The sequence below is a fragment of the Spermophilus citellus genome, assembly GCF_964194105.1.
Source record: "Spermophilus citellus genome assembly, chromosome: 11".
Taxonomy (NCBI): Eukaryota; Metazoa; Chordata; class Mammalia; order Rodentia; family Sciuridae; genus Spermophilus; species Spermophilus citellus.
This window is the reverse complement of record NC_138192.1, coordinates 136,262,394-136,284,834: the sequence shown is the minus strand read 5'-3', so window position 1 is coordinate 136,284,834 and position 22,441 is coordinate 136,262,394. Positions and strand designations below refer to the sequence as shown.

The 22,441-nt window shown below is 55.2% G+C and overlaps 1 protein-coding gene across 3 annotated transcripts; it reads left to right on the top strand.

The window, feature by feature from the left end:
- The first annotated feature begins 30 nt into the window (after window positions 1–30).
- Window positions 31–21,759, top strand: THAP4 (THAP domain containing 4). 3 transcript variants are annotated; one of them, XM_081260849.1, is made up of 6 exons: window positions 31–155; window positions 2,017–3,179; window positions 13,624–13,783; window positions 15,058–15,167; window positions 16,026–16,129; window positions 21,532–21,759. In XM_081260849.1, exons 1-6 carry the CDS (start codon window positions 79–81, stop codon window positions 21,649–21,651), a joined length of 1,734 nt encoding a protein of 577 aa, XP_081116975.1. In that variant the 5' UTR covers window positions 31–78; the 3' UTR covers window positions 21,652–21,759. The 3 variants fall into 3 exon arrangements, with proteins under 3 accessions (XP_081116975.1, XP_081116974.1, XP_081116976.1); XM_081260848.1 differs by lacking the exon at window positions 21,532–21,759 and adding an exon at window positions 21,185–21,397; XM_081260850.1 differs by lacking the exon at window positions 16,026–16,129.
- Window positions 21,760–22,441: the final 682 nt, after the last annotated feature.

Genomic DNA, 22,441 nt, shown 5'->3' with positions numbered 1-22,441 from the left:
GTCGCCGCACTCCCTCGGGGCGGGCCGGGCGGCGGGCGGCGAGGCCGGAGCCTGGCGGCGCCCTGGGCCGAGCCCGCGATGGTGATCTGCTGCGCGGCCGTGAACTGCTCCAACCGGCAGGGCAAGGGCGAAAAGCGCGCCGTCTCCTTCCACAGGTACGCGGCCCGCCGCTCGGCCCGCCACGCCCCCGGCCCGGCCCGGCCCGCGGGGAAACTGAGGCCGCGCGGCGGGCGCGGGAGGACGGGCGGCGGGCGCGGTACCGCATGACCTTGGCCCGGCCGCCGTCCCTGGGCCGGCGCCGCGAGCCGAGGGCCGCCGAGGCCGCGCGGCGTCTACTGCCCGCGTCCCGCTCCGCGCCGCAGGCCCTCGCTGCACCCGGCGGCGGCGCCCGGGACCTGCGCGACCCTCGGGGACTGGCTCGGCGTGTGCAGCCCGGGCGGGGTGGGAGGCGGCGGCGCCAGGCTCGCAGCCGCCGCGGGCCGGGGAGACCGGCGACCCCGGACCCGTCCGCGTCGGAGCACGTGCCCCAGAAGTTGGCGGCGCAGGCCGAGCCGAGCCGAGCCGGCGAGCGGGCGGCGGGCGGTCGTAACGGCCTGAGGCGCAGCGGGCCGGGCCCACTGGGGCCTCCGCCGAGAGGGGTTAGGAGGTCACGTGGCCCCGACGTCCGCACCTTCCGCTGCGGCCCGTCCTGGCCCACAGCAGCCTCAGGTGGGTTGGAGGACCCCAGGTGGACGGAGCCCAGAGAGGTGTCGTGCGGGCGCCTCTGCGCCACGATGAAGTGGCTGATACAGGAGCTATAATACCGTCCCTTCCGGCATCTCCCAGGACAGCTTGCCTTATTTTTCTTTTTCTGATTTTTAAAAGTTATGGCATGATGCACAAAATGTTTACTATCCTAACCATTTTTAAGTCTTCCTCCAAGTGGCACTAAATACGGTGACACTGTATGCGGTCATCTCCACCATCAAGCTAAAACTGCGTAAACGCTAACATTTCTCCTCCCACCTGCCCGCTCTGGGAATTTGGGTACTCTCAGTACCTCTGTGTGTGTCTTGGTGTCTGCATGGATCTGTAGCATGGATCGTGAGTACAGGCAGTACTTGTCCTGTGACCGGCTCATTTCACTCATTACATCCTTACGCTCACCTGGCTGGTGGAAGTGCACAGAAATATAGCCTTTGAGTCTTGCTCTAGAGTTGGGTCCATGCTGGGGCAGTCACCATGCCAGGCTCACTCTTTGGCCTTGTGCCCCTATATCTGCAGCCAACACTGCCTGGCTTCTCAATAGAGGAATCAGCCTCCCTGGTTTAAGTGCCCATAGTCTACCTTCTAGGCACACCAGCAGGGTTGGTCAGTGGTCAGCTTCTAGAGCTACTTCCAGTTGTCCTGGTACTTTATTGCTGGAGCTTCCTGTGTGCCCATAGGGCATCTGTCACAGCCTGTGAGGAGCAATGAATTTTTCCTCTCTGCCCTATAGACTGTGGGCTCCCAAAGAGTAGACTGTTGAGCTTTCCCTATCTTATTTAGTAGCAACTTGTGTAAGTACACAATGTTCCTTAAGTTAACCAGGAGCGTTTAACCATAGAGCCACATGCCCAGCCCTTTTTATTTTTTTATTTTGAGACAGGGTCTAAGTTGCTTAGGGCCTTGCTAAGTTGCTGAGGCTGCTTCGAACTCATGATCTCCTGCCTCAGCCTGTCAAGTGTCTGGGATTATAGGTGAGTGCCACCATGCCCAGCTCCTTTAAGTCTGTAGAGGAGTTATTCTTTTTTAGTTGTAGATGGACACAATACTTTTATTTTTTCGTGTGCAGCTGAGGATTGAACCCAGTGCCTCACACTTGCAAGGCGAGTGCTCTACCACTGAGCCCCAGCCCCAGCCCATGGAGTATTTCTTAAGCAGATGAAGTCAGTGCAGGTTTCCATGTTTGCAAAACACTTGTTTTGATTTTATAATTGGTAATTTGGGGAGGAGACATTTAATTATTTATGAGTACTTTTATCATTTATCCTGCAGGTTCCCCCTAAAGGACTCAAAGCGCCTGATCCAGTGGTTAAAAGCTGTTCAGAGGGAAAACTGGACCCCCACTAAGTATTCGTTCCTCTGTAGTGAACATTTCACCAAAGACAGCTTCTCCAAAAGGCTGGAGGACCAGCACCGCCTGCTCAAGCCCACAGCAGTGCCCTCCATCTTCCACCTGACTGAGAAGAAGAGGGGGGCTGCAGGCCATGGCCGGACTCGGAGAAAGGACGCCAGCAAGGCCTCGGGGGCCATGAGGGGCCGTGGGAGCACAGCCGCCGGGAGAGGGGCCGTGAGCACCTCTGCCTCCTCCGGTGGAAACCTGATGGCCCAGCCAGAGCCCCGCAAGCTGAAGCGAGCCACTCTGCAGGGTGAGGCCACACCCAGGACCCCCCCAGATCCCAGCATCCAGGAGCAGGCCCAGCAGTGTCTGGGGAAGACCCCAGGAGATGGACCATCGGCCACCAGGGCAGGCAGCCAGGGAGAAGGAGCATGTGCGGAGGAAGCCAGGGGCCAGAATGCTGGCGCCACCTGGGCCGAGGGTGGCGGGGCAGACCGGAGCGGGGTGTCCGCAGAAGATTTCACTCCCCCAGGGTCTGGGGCCTGCAGGTTCATTGGCTCACTGCATTCCTACAGTTTCTCCTCCAAACACACTCGAGAGAGGCCTTCTGTTCCCCGAGAGCCCATTGACCGAAAGAGGCTGAAGAGAGACGTGGAGCCCAGTTGCAGCGGGAGTAGCCTGGGGCTGGACAAGAGTGTGGCCCAGAGCCCTCCGAGGTCCTCGCTCACTGCCACGCCACAGAAGCCTTCCCAGAGCCCCTCCGCCCCGCCCACTGATGTCACCCCGAAGCCAGCTGCAGAGGCCGTGCAGAGCCAGCAGAGCGATGCCAGCCCCATGTCCATCAACGAGGTCATCTTGTCTGCATCGGGGGCCTGCAAGCTCATCGACTCCCTGCACTCCTACTGCTTCTCTGCCCGTCAGAGCAAGAGCCAGGTGTGCTGCCTGCGGGAGCAGGTGGAGAAGAAGAACGGCGAGCTCAAGAGCCTGCGGCAGAGGGTCAGCCGTTCCGACAGCCAGGTGCGCAAGCTGCGAGAGAAGCTGGACCAGCTCAGGAGAGCGAGCTTCCCCTACCTGAGTGGCCTGCTGCCCCCCAGCCGCGGTCAGTACCGAGCGTGAGTCCCCTCCCTCCCCCTGATGTGGTTTTCCTGCAGCAGGGCTGGGTCACCTACTCCCTGGGTCTGGGATGGGACCTGATAGTAGCCACGCTTTGTGGACAGGGGACTCAGATTAGATAGCTGACCTCACTTGCTCCTGGGTGTGTGGAAGTGTGGGCAGTTCACTGAAGGTCAGCCTGCACCCCACTGCACAGTGGGCCTCTGGTGGACCCCAGAAGTCTGCTCCCTGTCCATGCTCCCAGAGCCAAGTTCCAGGCAAGTTAGAATCTCACAGAGATAAAGCAGAGTGAGTAAACTCTCAGAGAAATGCAGGACACCCTTCCATTACTGTTTTCTGAATGTCCTTGAGGCTAAATCATTTTGAACACCCATAATCATTTCTTTAAACATCTATCCAGTGTTGAAACATCTATTCAAGTACGATACAGTCTGTTCTGTAAAAATTAAAACACTACAGAAGTATGGGCTAAGAAGTGCTGAGAATTCCCTAGTTCACCTACCTCCCAATTCTGGTCTCTGTTAGTATTAAAAACTTGGTCTGTACTCTTCCATATTACATTCTTTGACATTGCACAATAGGTTTCTCCCTGTGTTTTCATGTATTTATTGGCTGTTTGTTTTCACTTTGTTTTAGTTTTACGTACTTTCAAAGTAGATTTCAAGGTATAATGTTTTATATGTTAAGGATAGTGTCCTTTCCCTGTGGCGTGCATGTGGAAAGCGCTTTCCTGCCCCATGCTGGTGGGGTGAGAGTTTCCAGGGCTCCTGAACTTGTTTCCAGTACATGCTGCAGCTAATCTTTTGGAATTATTAATTTTATTGCTTAAGTTTTAATGATGTGGTCTCTTAAAGCAATCTGATTTTTTAAATCTTTGGAGGTTTTGTGCTGAAGACAGGGTCTGATCTTGGAATGCACTTCTCCACCAGCTGGTTACATTGTTCTCTGCAGGCTTCCTGTCAGGCACTCAGTCTGTGGGTTTCTGCAGAGGGGTCAGCCTTTTCCTGGGTTTCTGGAGGTGCCCTTTCTTCCTGTGCCTCTGCCAAGTTCTGCTTTAGGTTTAAGGACCTTGTTGTTAGATGCCTATGTTTTCCTAACTTAGCAACACAGAAAAACCCTCTGTTATGTTTGAAGTCTCACCTGTCTCCTTATTTTCAGTCTTTTCCTATCATTTTATTTGATGGCTTTTTAAAAATCCAGTCTGAGAATCATCGTTTTTATTGAGTAATCCCTTGCAGTTGTGATTACTGTTATGTTGGAATTTGGGTCTGCCTTTTATTGTTTAATTTTTTTAAAATTTATTTTTCTATTCTTCTGGTTTGTGAATTTATGTACTTATTTTGGGGAGTTACTGGGGTCTGAACCTAGAGGCGATGATCTGTGTTCCTCGGCCAGTTCCATGCTGGGCTGATTCCTGAAGCCTCCCGGGAGCCTTGCGGTGGGGCAGCTGCCCACCTCGTTCTTCAGTGCACTGTGGGCTGCCCCAGGCGTCCTGCCTTTCCCTCTGCCTGTCGTGCCAGTCTGTACCATCTAGAAAGCGGTTTCCTAGGGCTTTGGCTCTGTCTGTTGAGTCTGTAGATCAAGTCGACTGACATCTTAACATGTGGAGTCTTTCAGTTCATGAACATGAGACACTTCCACTTAGTAGGCTCTTATGTAACATCATTTTTATTAGTTTTGTAGTTTTTAACAAAATATATACATATTTCGTGAGATTTATACCTAAATATTTCCACTTTGGGTGCAAATATTGATTTTGTTCTGTTTTAGTTTCAAGATCCGATTGCTTATTACTAGTATACAGGAAAGCAAACAATTTTTTGTATGTAAACTGCATATTCTGCAGCCTTGCTAAAGTTCCTATTAGTTCCAGGAATTTTTTGTGGATTCTTGAGCTTTTTCTGCATTCATATTGTCCACAGACAGTTCTGTTTTTTCCTTCCTAAACCATATGTCTTTATTTCTGTTTTTGCTCCTGTGGCACCAGCGAGGCCTTCCGGGTGGCGGTGAGCCGTGGTGAGAGGGAGCAGACTTGCTCAGTGCCCAGTCTTGGCAGGAAAGCTCCCCCATCCTCAAGCCAAGCGCTGTGGTGCCATGACTTGAGAACTGAGAGTTTGGTCTTGCCTAACTCCTGGCACAGTGCTCTTAAGCTTCTGCATCTCCTGAGTGTGGCTGAAAGGAGTGTCTTTTGTTATTTTTCAGAAGCCCTTTCAACCACACCTCAGTTGTGCTTCTAAGGCTACTCCTGGGGGTGGTAATGATCACTAGAGGGTTGGAGCTGAAAGCCCTGTTGACCCCTGCCCTGGGTGTGGGCTACAGAATAAGCTAACCACTGTTGGCCAGTGATGAATCAGTAGTGCCCACACAGTGAGGTCCTGTACAGACCCTAACGGTCCAGAGAGCTGCTATACTGGCCAGCACTGGAGGTGGGGAGGGCCAGGACATGCTGCATCCTCCCCCATGTTTGCCTTCCATGGTCCAGATGTCCAGTTCCATTCCATCACGTCAAGAGCACACAGTATATGACTTCGGCTTTTACATAGGTTTAGGTGTGTCTTAGGCCTGGAATGTGGCTCTCTTGGTGAATGCCCCCGTGAACTTGAGAAGTTTCCATCCCAACAGGCCTGTTCTTTCTGTGAGTGCCTGGGAGCAGGGGGTGCATGGTCCCTAGGACTTTGCGGACCCGTGGTCTTTTCTGCATTAATTGCTTTCTCTGGTTGCATTAGCATGTAAACCTTTCTCTTTTTCATGTGTCTCTATTTATGGTAGGCTTCTTATGGATAGCACATAATTGGATTTTATTTTTAAATCTGCTCTGATGCCTATCCTTTTTTTTTTTTTAGGTTTTAATTTTTTTCCTTTTGTGCTCTGCTTTTATTTAAAATATTCATGTTTCAGTTGTAGTTGGACACATACCTTTATTTTATTGATTTATGCTGAGGATTAACCCCCCCCCCCCCAAGGTAGGCAAGTGCTCTACCGGGAGCCACGCCCAGCCCCTGTGCTCTTGTTTTTTGATGGTGTCTCTCTCAGCTGCTGTGCTTGGGCCAGTCCCCCTTGGGGCAGTCGCAGGAGCTGCTGGGTCAGCGTGGGCCTCCCCCAGCTCGCCCCCTGCTCCTCCTCACTTCATTAGCACACCAGTCCGGCCGGCCGTCCTGGAGTTGTGCTTCACATTCACCATGAGGCCACTTTTCATAGCACTGTGGTGTTGGAGAGTGGGGCGCGGGCCTGTGACAGAAGTGAGTCGAGCTTGGTGTCAGCAGGAGAGGAGAGCACCCACCTGCCCTCCCTCCCCCACAGGTTTCCGACCAGGCCACACACTGCTCCTCCTGGCACGGAGCCCCCTCCAGCCCTGGGAAGTTGCTCTGTCCCTAAGCTTTTGCTCCATGGGTGAGGCCTTCCCTCTGGCTCCGTTCACGACCTTCCTTGTCCCTGGGCTTTTGTAGTCAGAGTGTGCTGTGCTCTGTGGGGTGTTCTGGTTTCCAATGTGCTCAGTGCTCTCTGCCTCCCCTGCCTCTGCGGTCTGCGGTCTGCTGCTGGTTTGAGGAGGTCCTCAGCATTGCTCCTCCCTGTGCCTCTGGTGCTCCTTCCTGCTCTTTCTGGTATTCCCACTGCTCTTGTGAGGCGCTCTGGGTACTGTCCCAGGGCTTGCTGGTGCCCTGACTTGGACTGATTGTGTAGTGCCCCATGTTCCTCTGCCCTTCAGTTGGCGAGCTTTCTGGTGACCCCCCCTTGGCCCTGAGGAACCATCGAGGGCAGTCCTTTCTGCGGCAGCATCTTTATCTGAGCACTTTCTTGGGATCCTCTGGGCGTCTCCTACATGGCTGTGTGCTCTCTCGCATAGCACAGAGCGCGCTGGATGCAGCTTCACAAACTGAGTCTGAAGACTGCAGCACCCAGCCGGAGACCTGAGATGAGGCTTGCTGGAGACAGAGCCCTGCAGAGGCAGGTGCCAGGTTGCGGCCCCAGGAGAGCCCCCCTGAATGCAGGCACTCAGTCTCCCCCACCACTGCCACCATGGGGCCCCTGCACTAGGGCCCTAGGGCTGCTGCCCAGGTTAGCAGACCTGGCTGTGGTTGTGTTAGGGGGCCGTCTGTGGCTCCTACTTGGCGCTCCATGTTAGGGGGGCCATCTGTGGCCCCACCTCTGGTGTTCTGTGTTAGGAGGGCAGTCTGTGGCCCCTCCTGGTTCTCCATGTTTAGGGGCTGTCTGTGGCCCCTCCTCTGGTTCTCCATGTCTAGAGGCTGTCGGTATCCCCTCCCCTGGTTCTCCATGTTTAGGGGCCGTCTGTGGCCCCTCCTCTGGTTCTCCATGTCTAGGGGCTGTCGGTGTCCCCTCCCCTGGTTCTCCATGTTTAGGGGCCGTCTGTGGCCCCTCCTCTGGTGCTCCGTGTTTAGGGGCCATTTCTGTTCCCTCCCTGTGAGCCCACAGGAGGTTGTTTTGGTGTTTGTCCCTTTTTTGTTTTTCTTGTTAGATGGGGTGTGTTGAACGCACTACTTGCTGGAGTTGAGACTGGAAGCTCCCCCACCATTGGTTTTAGTCTGGTTGTTGATAATATATGAAAAGGCTGCTTAATGTAGAACTTAGTCACTGTAGCAGATTCTCTTATAATCCTAATTGTTCTTGAGTCTTTTGACTAACTAGATGGTCACACCTGTTGTTTGCATATAATAATTACGTCGACCCTTTTGTATTGTTTAATGCTATAGAAACACTTGCTCTATTTTCCCGCGTGGATTCTGGTTTTCTCTGTATCTGTGTGTGCCCCTCCATTTCATGGGTGGTAAAGCCAGGGCCTTGGTAGCATTTAGCTCCTGGGTGCCATGGCAAGGTAGCCCCTCTCCCTGGTCCAGCCCATGCTGGCCCGCAGCCTCAGCATCTTCCTCCATGACATACTATACCGTCGGTGCCATTTTCCTGTGTGACAGTGGGAGACCACCTGGTCGCCAGCACAGAGTGATGTGAAGGAAGGATTCTGCCCTAGGGCCAGGGCTTGTCTGTGCTGTTCCACCCACAGGATGGGCGTAGGATGAGTGGAGGGGCTGTAATGTGCCTGGCTCATGGTAGCTCCCTTGGCTGTGGCCAGTGGTGGTGGCAGAGGGGCCAGTTTCCTCCTCTACAAGGCACACCTAATCTCTGACCTGTCCTGCAAAGCTCCTTCCAGCTCTGCAGCCCTGTGTGCATCACTTCCTGTGAGAAGTGATCTTCTGAGTGAACTACAGTTCCCAGAATGCTCCTGGACCTAGCACCCACTTCCCCGCAGCGCCTCCACAGCCAGGTGCAGACATTTCCTGGTAGTTGGAAGAAAACAACCTTGAGGAACCTTGCTGGTGTGCTGGAGTTCTAAAAACTTGGGAATGGGTAAGCCTGCTTTCAATGTCTCGGGCTAGGAAATGAAAGTTTAAATTTCTTGTACAAAATTTAAAATTTTTATTTTTGCATTTTGGTTAGATTTTAATAAAAGAAAAATGAGATCAGAAAAATATGCATAGAAAAGCCTGCCTGATTTATTTGAGGAGTTGAAAGTTGCAAATCTGTTAGGTCTCATTCATTATGCTTTTGTTTCATTTTTTAAAAAATATTTATTTAGTTGTAGATGAACACGGAGTATCTTTATTTATTTTTATGTGGTGTTGAGGATGGAACCCAGTGCCTCACACATGCGAGGCGAGCACTTTACCACTGAACTACAGCCTCAGCCCCAACTTTTGTTTCATTTTAAAACTTATTTTTCTAACGGAGTCTGATTGTGCTCACAGCTCTTGAGCATACAGTTTGCCAGGTTTCAGGCTCCAGTGTCCTCTCCACCAACCCCAGGCTTCATTGAGAACAAGGCTGAGAGGCAGTGGCCAGGACACAGGAAGTGAGGGGTGGGAAGGGACCAAGGACCCAGGCCCCAGGTGTCCAGGGCACTGTCTGGCACGGTGTGACTGTCCCCGCCCAGCCTTCTATTGGTGTCCACATCAAGGCCATTACGAGCAGAGGCTGGGAGGGCAATGAAGGTGAGGCGTGGTCTGCAGTGTCCTACTGCGACCCTCAGGGCCCTGAGCAGTGCCTGTGCCTTCTGGACTTCAGCAGACACACAGGCAGGCCTTACCTGCCTGCCTTGTCCATCGACCACGTCCAGGTGCTCCAGCCATGGGTCTCCAGCCAATGCCCCCTATATGCACCTTGCCCTGTGTCTCCCCTGAGCTTGCCCACCTGTCCCTGCTGTCAGTCCTGTGCAGGCAGCCACTGTCACATTCCTACTGCCTGCCTCTGGGAGCCTCCCTCATCACGGCGCAGTAGAAGTGTTCCCCTTGCTCTGGTGATGGCTTCTAACCTGCAGCTTCCCACCTCTCCCCTCCAGTTTTCTCCCCACCTGAGCCCCCAGGCACAGCCCTATCTGAGAAGGTCTCATTCAGACCTGGCCACCCGATGTCACAGAGCTCAGAAGGGACAGAGTGCAACCCTGCTCTCACCCAGGGGGCAGTACACTGCCCTGCCTCACTCCACCAGTGGATTGGCTGGGCACCAAGCAGCTTATGGGCCTGGGAAGCCTGACTTCTGAGAGCCCTGCCCAGCTAAGGCCTCGCCATGCCCACAAGATTCCCCAGGCCGTGTCACACAGTTCCCCTCCCTCCCAGGCCCACTACCCTCCACCCTGCGTCTCTTCTGTCTCCCAGGGTACCTCATGTGTATGCCGAGTCCTCTTGTGAGCTTTTGCCTAGCACTTAGGAGGGCTGCAGCAGAAACTCCTGGGCTCTTTTCCCTTCTAGGCCAGAGTGTTATAGACAGGTCTGCCTCTAGGGGCACAAGGCACAGAATCCCAGCTGAGATCGTCCGGACGGAGTGTTCTCCCCAGCTGCCGCTGCCAGGTTTTCACAGGTGTCCCCTGGCAAGTGCTGGGATCTGTCACACTTGCTCAGTTGGATAGGTAACAGCTGGATGGATAACAGTGCTGGTAACCTAACGCCTCCCTCCAGGGCCAGCACCCCTAGGCACGGGCGGGTGAGGGTGGGCATGGGCCTGCTGTTGCCTGGAACCCACTGCCTGTGTACCTCCACGGCTCAACACCACCCTCTCAGACATGACTGGGGCAGTGCAGGCTTCTCTGGATCCTCAGGAGCCACTGGTCAGGACACGGGATTTGGGGGTGACCACCAGCTTTCTTACCCACCAGGGAGGAGGGTGGGGAGGGGCAGCATCTGACATTGGGCCACACTGCAGCCAGTGGGCACCACTGGCCCTGACTGTGGGGCTCCAGGCCCACCTCACCTGCCTGTGTCATGAGACCAAGCTCCTTGGGCTCATGAACAGGATAGTCAGGGATAAGGGTGTGTGGTCCACACCACAGCAGGAACTCCGTTTTAGTATGGAAATATCTTTAGAAATATTTTATCCCAAAATCAATGTTTCTGGCTTTTCCTAAAATCAGAAGATTGGAGCAGTACCTGGCCTCGGTCTGGGATGGCACTGGCACCTGGTTACTGGGCCCTTGGGCCCTGGATGCCCTGGATGCCCAGTGGCCCTTTAGCAGAGATGGGAGACTGATTTCAGCTGTCTGCTATAAGCCCTATCTTCCATAGGTGACTGTCAGTGGTCCAGGCCCTGGGTGTGGGGGCTCTTCTTCTGGCTCTTGTCCCGTACCAGTATGTGTCTTGCATTGAGCATGTCTCAGTGGACCACACCTTTCTGGTGCCCATGCGTGGCATCTGCCATCCTGTTGCACCATTAGGTCTGTGGCCTCTGCCTCTCAGCATGGCTGGGTCCACCTTGGGTCTTCTGTGTGGAGAAGTCCCACCATGCCCCCACAGTGTAGCTCGGCCAGTGCAGAGTGTGCTCGGTCTGGTTGCTTGCCCCACATCTTACTCCTTGCTGTGGCCTGGCTGTGTGGTCTGCACACCGTGGCCACTCACCTCTTGTCAGGCAGGAAGACAGTTGCACTTGCTCCTGGCTGTGGTGAGGAAATGTGGCTCTTGTTCTTCTGTCCTGTGCCTAAGAGCAGGGTCGCTGCTCTGCACTCCACTGTGGGCCAGTTTGCCTTCTGTTTCTGAATTCTCCTGGGTGCTGTCCCGTGACCCGCATAGGTGGTGTTCCATGTTGGTTTCCTCCTGCTCCTCTGTCTTCTCCCAGCCTGTGGCTTGCCTGTGTTTTCTTCCCTGAGTTCTTGCACTTAGAGTGAATGGTCTTTTTTCACTGTGAGCCAGATTCGGCGTTGTACACCTGTAGTGATTCTGGAGGCTGAGGCCAACTGGGGAAACTTAGCGAGACCCCGTCTCAGAATGTGAATAGACAAACCAGGGGTGGCACACCCATTGCTCCGAGGGCCCAGGACAGCTCTGTGTCTGTGGCCAGTGGCTTGCCTTGCACCTCAGCAGGTATGGCGCCTCCCTGGCCTCTCTTGGCAGCCTGGAGGGCCACAAGGGCTGCTCCCCAGCCGCCTGCCCACTCTGTTTTCAAAAGCCAGTGTGCATCTCATGCTCTCTGTCTCCCTCGCCCTGTCTGTGAGGACTGCCCTCCAGGTTTTAAGAACAGGCCTCCTTCGGGCCTCCTTGGATCAGCTACAGTGCCTGCTGGTAGAGGTATCCTGTTGCTAGTGGTGGGTCAGGTGTGAGTGTGCCCTCTCTGGAGGGGCTGAAATGAGGGCAGCTGGGTGGGTTTCTTGCCTGGGGAGAGGGTGGCTTCTGGGCCTGGGGAGGGCAGAGTTGTGCCCCCAAAAGCGTGGGTTCAGATGTCCCATTAGTGAGTGGTGTAGTCCCTCCAGGCCAGTGGCCCCAATCCTGCCTCCTGAGTAGCATCCAGCTCTATTGCTGCCACTGAGCATTTCCCCACCAGGGGGCAGCTGTGGCTCATCCCAGGCCCTGGTCTGCTGGTCCACAGGACCGGCTTTCGTGTGCCAGGGTCAAGTGTGTGAGCAGGGCTGGACAGGTACTTCCTGAGCAGTCAGGAACGTGCAGGACTTTCCCTATGAGGGCAGGCACGCTGTACTCCGGCCCTGACTCCTGGACATGGTTGCTGCTAGCTCATGCTGACCTCTGCAGAAGGCCACAGCAGGGCACCTGTGCTTCCCTCCCTGGAAGGCTCAGGTGTGTTGGGGGTTGAGGCTGCAGATCACCACTCGAGGAGCAGCAGGTCAGATTCTGGAGCCCTGGACTGATTCACAGGCAGACCAGCCCCATCCATTCCCCTGACCCCAGGCTGCGAGTTGGCCAGGCCTGAACCGGCCCCTGCCTGGGCTCTAGCCCAGGGCCAGGTCAGCTGGTGAGAGCCACAGGCAGGGCTTTGACATCAGCCTGTCCAGAACAGGGTCTCGTGAAGTGGGCCCTGCTTGGTGCAGAGGCAGGGTGGGCTGTGACAGCGGCTCTGACGGTCACCCCATGTGTGGCACTCATGGGCCAGAGCCTGGAAGGCCTGAGGTGTGAGGAGGACATTCCATCTCGGTGCTGAGCCTGAGAAACTCTGGATTGAGCTTCTTCAAAGCCACAGCCATTGGCCTGAACACCAGGCCCAGGCTGCCTCGGAGGCTGGTTGAAGCGCTGGGCCTGCAGCCTGTCCTCGGTCTGTATCTCTGGCATTCACGATGGCAGCTCATTGTCCAGGGGCTCAGGCCAGAACCCTCAGGGCCACTCTGTGTCACACGTCTAAGCTGTCAATAGCTGTTGCTCTGACCTCCGGGGGTCCTGAGTCTATCCTCCCTCTACCTCCCCTACTGCCACTCAAGGCTCCTGGTGGAGCTGGCCTGGAGGCCATCACGGGTGCTTGCCTTGGCTGTAGGTGGGTGGGATCAGCCCAGCCCCCCACACTTCTGCTGCTCCCTGGTGTCATGTTCCAGCCTTCAAGCACAGGCCCTGGGAAGGCAGGGTCCACAATGGGGAAAAGTGTCCTGGCTCACTGGAGGCAGCCCCAACAGGCAGTGAGAGGTAGGGGACATAGAGGCACTTCACCCAGCTGACCTTGGGTCACTCGAAGCCACTCTGTCCCCACCACCACCATCCCACCTCTGCCCACCCCCAAGCCTCTCAGCCCAGCTAAGGTGCTGCTTGATGATGCACAATGGGGAAGACCTAGAGCCTGCTCCATAAGCTGGTCAGCTCACCTTCCAGCCCCACACCCCTGTACTCTTTACCTGGCCCTGCCCGGCCTCTCACCCCTGTTCTCCATCTCCAGGTCCTTGCCCAGGGTCCTTGATCCCGTGTGGGAGCTGCTATCCACCCTTGTTGGGAACCTGGGGGGCCTCTGGCCCTGCCCTGGACACCCAGGCTCCTCTGGGTTCTGTTTTCTGTGGTCACCCGAGAGGTTCTGACAATGGGTCTTGCACATGACATGTGCTGGTGCTCAGCTGTACCTGTCTGAGCCATGCTCTTGGCAATGTGTACATTTTCCCTATAAGCCCAGCAAGGTGTACATCATACACCTTGTATATTACTCTGCTGTTCTTCTGTCCTCAGAGCCTCCCAAGATGAACCCAGTGGTGGAGCCGCTGTCTTGGATGCTGGGTACCTGGCTGTCTGACCCTCCCGGAGCTGGGACCTTTCCGACCCTGCAGCCCTTCCAGTACCTGGAAGAGGTGCACATCTCCCATGTGGGCCAGCCCATGTTGAACTTCTCGTAAGTCCTCCACTATAGGCTCCTGAATCTGGGCTGATCCAAAACAGAGACACCAGCAGGAAGGTACAGCAGGAACCTGGTAGCCTCTTGGCTTCCGGAACCTGGTGGCCGAGGCAGGAGTGGTGGGATGGTCTCTCTGGCCCCATCACGTATATAAAGATGTTAGGCAGACCCCAGAATCGTAGGCTTGTTAACCAAGCATGGAGCAAGAGCTTGTTTAAATCTGATTTCAAGCTGAATTCCCGTGTGGAAGTTAGTCACCCCAGTATTGCTGAGCAAAGGGGCGTGGCTTTCCTTCATATTTACCCATGAGCTAGTTAAGGATCGAAGAATCTATTAGTGCTGTGGTTCTCAGAGTCTCTGCCTGCAGGAAAGCAGAGATCCTCTGAGGTCCTCAGCTGTGCCCCCGACACACTCACTGGGAGAACACTTCTGTTCTGGGGGCAGAGTGCTCCCATGGTCTCAGAAATGAGGAGGGAGCTGTGCACCTCCTCCTGCCTCTGCTATCTGTTGACAGTGGCAGTGCGTCAGCCGGGCGCGCTGGGCCTCTTCTAAGGTGCTCAGGACCAGACCTATTCCAGCTGCCTAGTGTTAGATGAGGGACGTGTGTACAGACTGCCGGTGGCACACGCTAATCTTGAAATAGAAATCTGGAGTGCTGCACAAGTTAAACACTCCTGAGCCCTGACGTCATGCCGTTTTGAGTTTCAGATTTTAGGAGCTCCACTGGTATTTGTGTAACACCTCCAGTCTTGGAGGGATTCAGGCCGCTGGACACAGGCACCATCTGTGCCCAGATGTGGAGTTCTAGATTGAGCAGTCAGGGCCTATGAACCAGAGTGGGTATCTGAGAACCAGGATGGGGGTCTACGTCAGCCTTGCCTCGCTGTGACCAGAAGACCCAGTGGCACTTAGAGGAGGGCAGGTCCACAAATGGCCTTCTCCTGGCCCGAGGTGAGGCAGTATTCATAAGGAAAGGTCCATGGAGCTAGGGTAGCTCAACAGAGGGAGGTCCTGGAGCTGCCCCCAGCATCCATGGGTGCTTGGGCAGCACTGTGCAGGAGGTGGGTGACCAATAGGCTTGGGGAACAGAGCACCAGGGGTGGACATGAAAGAGCCAAGTCCTAGAATGGTAGAGGTGGCAGATTCCAAGCGCCACTTCTATCTCAGGTGAGACTGGCTGCTGTGGCCCATGGCCCCTCTGGGGTGGCTTCACATCTGGGTGTGGGCGCTGGCAAGCCCAGTGCCTGCCTGACATCTCGATTTCCCTCCAGGTTCAACTCCTTCCACCCTGACACGCGCAAACCCATGCACAGAGAGTGTGGCTTTATCCGCCTCAAGCCCGACACCAACAAGGTGGCCTTCGTCAGCGCCCAGAACACAGGTACTGCCCACCCCCCCCCCCCCAAGACCAGGGGCAAGGGCCACAGAGCTCGCTGGCCAGTGGTGTGATGGGCAGGGCTCGCAGATGCCCTCCCAAGAATCCTTGCTTGGGGACAGTGGAGGCATAGGTACATGTGAGCTGCCGCCTGAAGGTGCCAGCCGAGGAGCAAGGCTCCGCGAGAGCAGGCAGGTTTGTGGCAGGGTCCTTTCCTGAAGGCAGGCTTGCCCCAGCATGAGTTCCTTCTGAAGTAGTTCACCAGCCACACCATTACTTAGAAGACTGCCACGTGTCCTGGCCCATGCCTGAAATCCCTATGACTCGGAGCCTGAGGCAGGAGGATCGGAAGTTCAAGACCAGCCTCAGCAACTTAGGTTTTAAGCTGTGGTATTCAATCTCCAGGACCAAAAAAGAAAAAGAAATTACCCTCATTTAGCTTGCATAGCTGTTGACCTTACCTACTTGCCCAAAAGCTGCTCAGTTTGGGTGTTCAGGAAGCACCCAGCCTGGAGCGGAGCTGCCCAGCATTGGTGGGAGTGGCAACTGAGGAAGTCAGGGGTGTGTCCACCACACAGCGCTCCAGCCGGGGTTCTGGTAGGAAGGCTGGGTCCAGGGCACCTCTGTAGAAGCCAGCCCCCAAGCACTGGTCCTGTGCCGTGACACATTCAGAACCCAGAAGGCCATGTGCAGGCCAGAGGGGCCTTGCACTGGAAGGCTCAGAGGCCAGCCTCCTGCTGAGGGGAGGAAGACTCAGAGGCCAACCTCCTGGTGGGGGGGTTCAGAGGCCAGCCTCTTGGTGGGGGGGTTCAGAGACCAGCTTCCTGGTAGGGGGAGGCTACAGCTGAGCTCCACCCCCTGCAGGCGTCGTGGAGGTGGAGGAGGGTGAGGTGAATGGGCAGGAGCTGTGCATCGCATCCCACTCCATCGCCAGGATCTCCTTCGCCAAGGAGCCCCACGTGGAGCAGGTGAGCCTGCCTTTCCCGCGGTCTGTGGTGTGTGTGGGGCTGAGTTGCCTCCCCCAGGCGACCTTCTGTGCCTTCTCACTCCTTCCTGTCTGGTGTGTAGGTGGTTGGTGGTCCAGGCTGCTGGCCCCTGGTGATCACCCTTGTGTTGCTGGGTCAGAGGACACATGTGCTCTGTGTTTTGGTGGAGGTTGGCCTGCCCCTCCTCGTGGGCACTCTTCCTGTGTGCTGCTGTCCCCAGTCCCTTTGAGTGTGATACCACTGTTCACTTTTTTTTTTTTAAAGAGAGAGTGAGAGAGAGAGAGAGAGAATTTTTAATATTTATTTTTTAGTTCTCGGCGGACACAACATCTTTGTTGGTATGTGGTGCTGAGGATCGAACCCGGGCCGCACGCATGCCAGGCGAGCGCGCTACCGCTTGAGCCACATCCCCAGCCCTTTTTTAAAAACTTTTAATAGTTTATTTTTTAGTTTTCGGTGGACACAGTATCTATTTTTTATTTTTACGTGGTGCTGAGGATCGAACCCAGTGCCTTATGCATGCTAGGCAAGCGCTCTACCACTGAGCCACAACCGCAGCCCCAAGGCCTAGAATTTTTTTTTTTTTTTTTTAGAGAGAGAGAATTCTTCAATATTCATTTTTTAGTTCTTGGCGGACACAACATCTTTGTTGGTATGTGGTGCTGAGGATCGAACCCGGGCCGCACGCATGCCAGGCGAGCGCGCTACCGCTTGAGCCACATCCCCAGCCCCGCACTGTTCACTTTTGAACACAGCATTTGCGGGAGAGGGCTCTCCCCCAGGTGGGGCCGCAGCAGCTCTGCTGGTGTGTTGCCTCCACTTTGCCTAGGGCCCTGCTCTGGCTGGCTGGCTGGTGGCGGAAGCCCCCCTGCAGCCCTCTCTGAGTCCCCTTCCTTGTCAGGCCTGGGTTCTTGCCAGGTTCTCCTGTGCTCCCACTGCTCCTGCACAGTCAGACCCCTGACCTCCCAGACGGGTGTGCTCTGGTGCAGTTCTGGCGCCCCAGGGGGTGAGCAGGGTCCCTTCCTGACACCAAAGGGGACTGAGCAGAGAGGCATGCAGCCTCTCCCAGTGATACCTGGTGCAGGGGCTCAGGACTCCTGTGCCCCTCCGTGTCTGCAGGAGGTTCCCACACACCTCTGTCCACAAGTTTCTTACTGTTCTTAAGCATCAAGATCACATCGAAATGCAAATTAGCCTGAGGGCTGGTGGGGGCTGGCAGGCTGTTACAGCAGGTCCCAGTCCCTGGGATGACAGGCATGTGCCACCACACCAGCCTGGAATTCCTTCACAGCCAAATGTGCAGCAGGTAAGTGACCTTGCTGAGCCCACTGGCACATGTGTCCCCTGCTGGGTCCAGAGCCCTGCTGTGTCCTGAAGCCTCCCTCCTAGCTGCAGGACTCCCATGCTGCCCTGCTCGACGCCTTGTCCTGTGGTAGGCATCACATGCTCGGCAGGCCCACCGTCCCACTGTTTCCTGAAGCTCGGGGGCCGTCTGTGTCGACGGTGTGTTGTCTGCTCCTGGTGACTGTCCTGCTGGTGAACCTCACAGACATGGCTGTGGACAAGAAGGTTGCTCCCTCAACCTCATGCCCGAGCACCCCGAGTTTCCTGGGCCACCTATGCTGCGGCCAGAAGGGACTCCTTCCTCACACCCAGACTAAAGAGGGCCCTTGGGTCTGCTCTGTTATGTGCTTTTCCCAAGTCAGCCCCACCGTCTGCCAGTTATCTAAGCCCGATTCTGCATGTCAGAGTGCCATGCCTGGTGTTGCAGGGTGGGAGCGCCTCTCGAGGGGTCTCTGTTACTCTCTGCTTTCTCTGTCCTGGTCCTTTTGCTCTGCTCTCAGGGAGCTTTCCTTGTCCCCAGCTGTGGTGCTGCAGCTGGAGTTTTGCTGGTAGACTTCCTTTCCACGGCGGCCTTCTGTCCCCATGTGTCCTTTTTAAACCTACTGCTCTGATTCCATCCGTGGGCTCGGCAGCTTCCCACCCTCCTGGCCCTTGATAGACGCTCGTCCGTGTCTCCAGACTGGCCAGTTCTGAGTGCTTCCAAAGATGGGGCCATCTTCTTGGTTCTGGCTTCTCTCACTCAGCCTGACGTCCTCCAGGTGTGTCCAGGGCAGGCAGCTTTCTGTTTGTCCGTCTGTCTTGATGGGCAGGCTGGGGTCGTGCTGTTGGTGGTAGGAGTCGGGCTTCCTCTTCCCAGGCTGCATGTTCCCAACTGTCACCGAGGTCCAGGAGGTTGGGTGGTGCCTCCTGGTGCCCTCTGCAGGCCACCTGTGGGCACTGCTCCCCAGGTCTGGCCACCCCCTCATTTGTGCCGTCCTGCTGTCTGACTCCTTGTGCTGCAGCCTGTCAGGCCTGGCCACAGCCTGGCCAGAGCAGGGCTGCCCACTGCCCCGAGGTTTAGAGAGGACCCAGGACCCAGAGGACCCAGGACCCAGAGCCACTCTTCCCAGTGTCCAGCAGGAGCTCTCCTGGGGGGACCCTGCCTCCGTCAGCCACCAGTACCTCTTGGGGGGACCCTGCCTCCGTCAGCCACCAGTACCTCTTGGGGGGACCCTGCCTCCGTCAGCCACCAGTACCTCTTGGGGGGACCCTGCCTCCGTCAGCCACCAGTACCTCTTGGGGGGACCCTGCCTCCGTCAGCCACCAGTACCTCTTGGGGGGACCCTGCCTCCGTCAGCCACCAGTACCTCTTCAGACGGAATCGCTGTGTTTTTTAAACTTGCTTTTGAGAACAAATTTTTAATTTTATCTGATTCAAGTTGCCAGTCTTTTCCCTCCTAGATTCTGTGTTGGTGTCTTACTGGAGCAGTCTCTCTCCTGACCTGCTCTGCTTCCTGGAAGCCACACAGTGGAACCTAGACCCTCCCTCGGAGTCCCTGACCCGCTGCGTTGACGGGCCTGTGTGCCGTGGGAGCTGCCTGCCCTCCCACACTGCCCTGCCACCTTCTGTCCATCCCTGGACCTTGTCGTCTGCCCCATTTTCTTGATGGAATACACCTTTTGGCTGTTTGATAATGTGCGCTCGTGCAGTCAGTCACATTCGATCCACTCTTGTGTGCGGGATGTGACATGCTGTTGGACAGACAGAAAAACGAGGCCCTCACAGGAAGTCTGTCTGTTCCTCAGACATCCATAGGGTCCCCAGTAGGACATGTCCCATGCTGGAAGGCTGGCAAGTGCCCAGACAGTGCCCACCTGTGTGTGTCTGCTCTTTCCCCAGCGGGACCAGTGGAAACAAAGTGTGGGGTCCCTGGGGAGCGTGGCCTGCGGGCTGCACTGCTCCTCTGCAGTGCTTGTGTGGGTGCTTGTCTCTGGGTGCATCTGGAGGCTGGGGACGAAGGGATGGGGGGTGTGTACAAGTTCTGTCGGGCTAGTGCTGGTGCCTACCTTTTGGGTCTTTTTATTTTATTTTATTTTTGTGTGTGTGTATGTGCTGGGGATTGAACTCGGGGGTATTTAACGGCTGACACACACACCAGCCCTTTTTATTTTTTATTTAGAGACAGGATCTTGCTAAGTTGCTTAGGGCCTCGCTAAGTTGCTGAGGCTGGCCTCAAATTTACAATCCTCCCTACCCAGCCCCGCCCCAGCCCTCTCTGGTTTCCTATGAGGGTCTCTTTCTGTCTGTCCACCTGCGTATATCATACCGCATTTTGAGTCAAGGTGGTACTGTGCTTGCTGCCCTCTGCTGCGCCAGGCCAGCGGCACCTTGCTGCTCTCAGGGTCTTCTGGGTCTGTGCTCCACTCCTGCGCCTTTCCCTCCCCTTCTTAAATAGTGCTTTTGAAAGAACAGAACATTTTAGTGCTGTTATCAGTTCTTTGTTTTGTAGTTAGTGTTTTCCGTGTCCTGTCGGATTTTTTTACTTAAGAAAAGCTGGAGAGATTTATAGCTCACGCTCCTCAGGAGGCTTCTTGGCCTTTCCTTTGGCTTGAGGTCTATCATGTGGGGTGGCCAGGTTCCCCCATCAGCCCCCCGGCTCCAGCACCATTTCTCGTTTCTCAAAGACTGCCTTCTACTCGAGGTTTGTGAGTCTGTCCATGTGCAGGGTAGACACTGGACTCCACTTGTCTTCCTCCTAACACCACGCTGGGTGGACCCTGTGCTTTCCTTTAAATTAACTAATACTCATGGTCCAGCATTTCCCTTTTTCCAAAATTCATCTGACTCTTCTAGGACCCACTTAGAACCAGCTTGTTAGTTTCTAAAGGAGCATTTGTTTGGGTCACTGGAATTTCCAGCTGAATGTGCAAGGGGGCACCTGAGCCCTCGGTGCAGTCTGTGGTCAGTCTGGTCGTGCTGTGGTGTGTGGTGTGTGCCCCCAACAGCAGAGCAGAAGGGGCAGCTGCAGCCTCCAGCCCTGTGGGGCTGTCACCCGTGGACACAGAGGCCTGCAGCGAGAGGAGATGATCTGGAGACCCAACATGAGGCCAGGGACATCCGTGGCACTGCACTCTGACAGGTCTAGGTCTCTCCTGTCCCAGATTTCATGACCCTGTGCAATGTATTGGTATTATACATCTTTTGTAGAATTTATCACTAAGGATTTTGTGGGTTTGGCTGCTGTTATAAATGACTTTTTTTTTAATTTTCCAATTTTTTTTGCTAGTATGTAGAAATAACAATGAACTCTTAAAATATTCTTGTATCACATAACCTTGTTAAAATCATTTACTTCACTGACTTTTTTTAATAGATTTCTTCTCTCTGGGCCTTGGTCCTGGATGCCTAGTATTTCTCTGGTGCCCTTGTTGATTGATTGATTGATTGATTGGCACTGGGGCGTGCTAGGCAGGTGCCTTGCCACCAGGCCATACCCCAGCCCTTTTTACTTTGAGACGGGGCTGAGTTCTAGGCTGGTCTGGGGCTGCAGGTGTAGGTAGATTTCTCCAGCTAACCCTAACCCTACAAGAGTGTTGGTGAAGCACAGAGTAGCAGCATGGCTGGGGCCCGTGTGTCTTCACTGACGGCTTCCTGCCGGGTCAGCAAGCATTGGGGCAGGCGGGACCTTCTGACCTGACACCTGATTACTGCAGGCTCCTTTCTCGTGGAAACAGCCTCATCGGGCTTCTCATGGACTAGAGGCTGCACAGGTGCTGGCTGGGGTTTCCCAAGGACACGTTGGCCTTGAATCCAGGCTGCAGGTGAAGGTGGAGGTCACAGCAGGGAAGCACGTCAGGTGCTGAGTGGAGACCGAGAACGTGACATCTCAACCTGAGGTGACCAGCTCCACTTTCACCTGTGGGCGCAGGCCTAGGGTGGGAAACCAGGACCTTGGTGCCCTGTGGGGGCTCAGGGCCCAGCATCACCCACTGGTTTGAGGCCTGGGTGAGTGGATCTTTTGTAAATAAAACTCAGGCATCTTGTTTTGTTCTCTACTCAGATTACCCGAAAATTCAGGCTGAATTCTGAAGGCAAACTTGAACAGACAGTGTCCATGGCAACCACCACACAGCCACTGACCCAGCATCTTCATGTCACCTACAAGAAGGTGACACTGTAGCCAGCACTCCAGAGCCCAGGCCCTGCATGGCTGCAGGCTATCGGGGCTATGCTGTCCAGATGTTCCTGGAGTGGTGTCGAGAAACCAAATAAAAGGCCTTTATTTTTATGGCTGAGGACTGTGAATGTCACCTCCTGTGTAGACTGCACACATTTCTATCTGCTGCTGGCAGTTTCTTCACAAAGTCTTTTCCCTAAATACTTTCTCTTGGGCTGGGATGGAGCTCCACGGTGGAGCTCGCCCTGGGTTCCCTCCCCTGCCCTGCAAAAGAAAATCTACAGAATAGACACATTTCTCTCTGTCTTCCTGCAGGTTTTTTTTTTTAACACCATCTGAAGTACCCACAGTCTTCAGCAAAGCAGCCCTCAGCGTTGTAGACAAGGTGAAGGGGAGGATCCCAGCCCTGGGTGCAGTGGCCACACTGGGGTCCCAGCCTCTGAGGAGGGACCACCTGAGCAGGAGGACCACCTGAGCCCATCCCCTGCCTCCAAAAAGAGAAAGAGTCAAGGTCATTTCCATCACCTTCAGGATCAAGAGTCTAGGCCTCTTCCCCCAAGTCAGGTGCCTTGGGAGCCAGGCCTGCAGGGACTGCCAGCAACGTGTCTGTTTTACTCATACTCCATAAGGCTGGCTTTTGTTGCCGTGACCCCTCCCTCCACCCAGCTCCAGCTCCGGGTAATCTGTACCTCCCCCACTTGCTGCTGGGTGTGAGTGGATTCCAGACATGATGGCGGCTGCCCAGGTCTGCACGCCTTGGCATGCACCTAAACACCAGGGAAGAGCCCTTTTC